The sequence below is a fragment of the Sceloporus undulatus genome, chromosome 4, assembly GCF_019175285.1.
Source record: "Sceloporus undulatus isolate JIND9_A2432 ecotype Alabama chromosome 4, SceUnd_v1.1, whole genome shotgun sequence".
NCBI lineage: Eukaryota > Metazoa > Chordata > Lepidosauria > Squamata > Phrynosomatidae > Sceloporus > Sceloporus undulatus.
The window spans coordinates 140,083,904-140,086,471 of record NC_056525.1 but is presented as its reverse complement, the minus strand read 5'-3'; the positions used below and the strand labels follow the sequence as shown (position 1 = coordinate 140,086,471).

The 2,568-nt window shown below is 42.2% G+C and overlaps 1 protein-coding gene across 1 annotated transcript in view; it reads left to right on the top strand.

Moving 5' to 3' along the window:
- The first annotated feature begins 1,504 nt into the window (after positions 1-1,504).
- Positions 1,505-2,568, top strand: part of CST3 (cystatin C) — a 10,849-nt gene continuing 9,785 nt past the window's right edge. The window contains exon 1 of the mRNA XM_042465654.1: positions 1,505-1,785. Coding sequence (XP_042321588.1) covers positions 1,570-1,785 — 216 coding nt within the window. The 5' untranslated portion in view covers positions 1,505-1,569. The remainder of the gene's footprint in view (positions 1,786-2,568) is intronic.

Below are 2,568 nucleotides of genomic sequence, written 5' to 3'. Positions count from 1 at the left end.
GGATGTTTAGCCAGTAGAAGAGAAGGTTAAGGGGTGATATGATAGCCATGTTTAAATACTTGAAGAGATGTTATACTGAGTGAGCAAGTTTGTTTTCTGCTGCTCCAGAGGCTAGAACACAACAATGGATGCAAGGTACAGGAAAAGAGATTCCATCTCAACATTAGGAGGAACTTCCTGACAGTAAGGGCTGTTCGACAGTGGAACACACTCCCTCAGTGGAGAGTGGTGGAGTCTCCTTCTTTGGAGGTCTTTAAGCAGAGGCTGGATGGCCATCTGTCAGGGATGCTTTGACTGAGAGTTCCTGCATGGCAGAATGGGGTTGGACTGGATGGCTCTTGCAGTCTCTTCCAACTCTACGATTCTATGATACAATCCCTCACTTCTAAAGTCAGAGACAATTAATATTCCCACTCTCGGTGCTCTACCATTTTTTGACCAAACTTTCCTTATCCTTTCCCCCCCAAAAAAAGCCAGTTATGATGAGTGCTTTCTTTATGAGAGGATCAACACAGCAAATGCCCTACTGCAGTCCAGACCACCGCAACCATGAGCCGTTTTACACTCTGGAAGCCTCATGGTGCCAGGATGTTATATATTATTCTTGCCCACCGTCCCCAAAGGTAGAGAATGGCCAAAATGAAAGCAGAGGAGGCTTGTTTAAAAAGCAGGGCTTTGGCTTGTTAAAGCCCCTTCATAGCCATGCTTTATTTTCGTAATACAACATGAGCTTTTCATAGGAAAAATACTGGGTCCAAACCCTGGCAACTGTCAGTTTCACGAAATGTTGGGGGAATTAGCATAAACTTGAGCCTGAGTAACAGGATGTAGGGCTGTCTTGGCAAGATTTGTTTGCCTTTACCTCCCTCTGAGGCTGAGAGACTGTGCCCAAGGGCACCCAACAAGGGTGACTGTCTGGATGTCCTAATCAAAAAGGAGGACAAGGCACCGTAATACAGTGTAGGTCATTCAAGAAAAATGTAGGACATGGCCAAACAAAACCAAAAAACACACTTAGGGAAATGTAAAAGTCATGTCATCATGCTCAAAATGGAGGATATCTGGGAATTATTGTTGTTATTAAACTTTATAGAGTGCCCTAGATTTGCATAAATTCCTCCTGGAGAAGAGGGCTGAAATGTAGGGCATGCCCTGGAAAAAGGAGGACCTCTGGTTATTGAATCCTTGGTCTCCACAGCATGCAAAACACTTTTGTGGTTGTGTGACTTCATGCCCTTTTGGACTCATGGGCTTTTCTGGGGAAGATTTGTTCAGAGGAGGTTTGCCATGGCCTTCCCCTGAGGAGGCTGAGAGAGTGTGACCCTCCCAAGGTCACCCAGTGAGTTTCATGCCTGAGCTGAAAATCGAGCCCCGGTCTCTAGGGCCTCAGTCCAGCCCTGAAGCCACTAGGCCGCAGTCAGGGCGCAGTGGGCGAGGCCTGGGCCTCATGGGCGGGGTTTGGAGCCCCGGAGACCCAGGCGAGGCGGGGCCTCTCAGAATAATAAAGCTCGGCGAGGCTTCCTTGTGGCGCATTGGGCTTCCTTCCTCCTCCTTCTAGTCCTAGTCAGGATGGGTCTCTCGGGGTGGCTGTGTCTGTGGGCGGCCGTGGTGGTGGGCGCAGTGGCCGGGGCCGGGGCCGAGCGGATTGTGGGGGCGCCGGTGGAGGTCTCGGCCAACGAGGAGGGCGTCCAGCAGGCCCTCCGCTTCGCCATGAACCAGTACAACAGCGCCAGCAACGACATGTACGGCAGCCGCGTCGCCCAGGTCCTCAGCGTCAAGAAGCAAGTAAGCATCAGGGAGCCAGACCGGCTCAGAGAAGCCTCCCTCCAGGGAGAGTGTCTGTGTGTCTGTGTCAGGGAGGAGGGCTCACAGCAGCAACCATCATCATACCCCCAGGATCAGGATGGCTCTTGTTGTTGTTGTTGTTGTTGTTGTTGTTATTGTTGTGTCTCCAAGTCCTTTCTGATTTAGGAGCAACTCTCTCAGCCTCAGGGGAAGGCCAGGGCAAAGCTCCTCTCCGAACAAACCTTGCCAAGGATTTATTTTTATTCTTTTATGTTTTAGTCTTATTATTTTATATTTTTAAAATATTTATTTATATATTTTGTGTTTTATTTTTATGTTTCAGTTTTTATGATTTTATATTTTTAAAATATTTATATATTTATGGATTTTAGTTTTATTATTTTATATATTTTAAAAAAATATTTCCTTATATATTTTGTGTTTTATTTTTATGTTTTATGTTTTATTATTTTATATTTTTAAAATATTTCCTTATATATTTTGTGTTTTATTTTTATGTTTTATTTTTTATTATTTTATATTTTTAAAAATATTTATTTATATATTTATGTATTTAATAATTAATAATAATAATAATAGGATTTTATTTATATGCCACCCAATCACTGGGAATTAAATATTTTATATTTTAGTTTTTATTATTTTATATTTTTAAAATATTTATTTATATATTTTGTGTTTTATTTTTATGTTTCAGTTTTTATGATTTTATATTTTTAAAATATTTATATATTTATGGATTTTAGTTTTATTATTTTATAT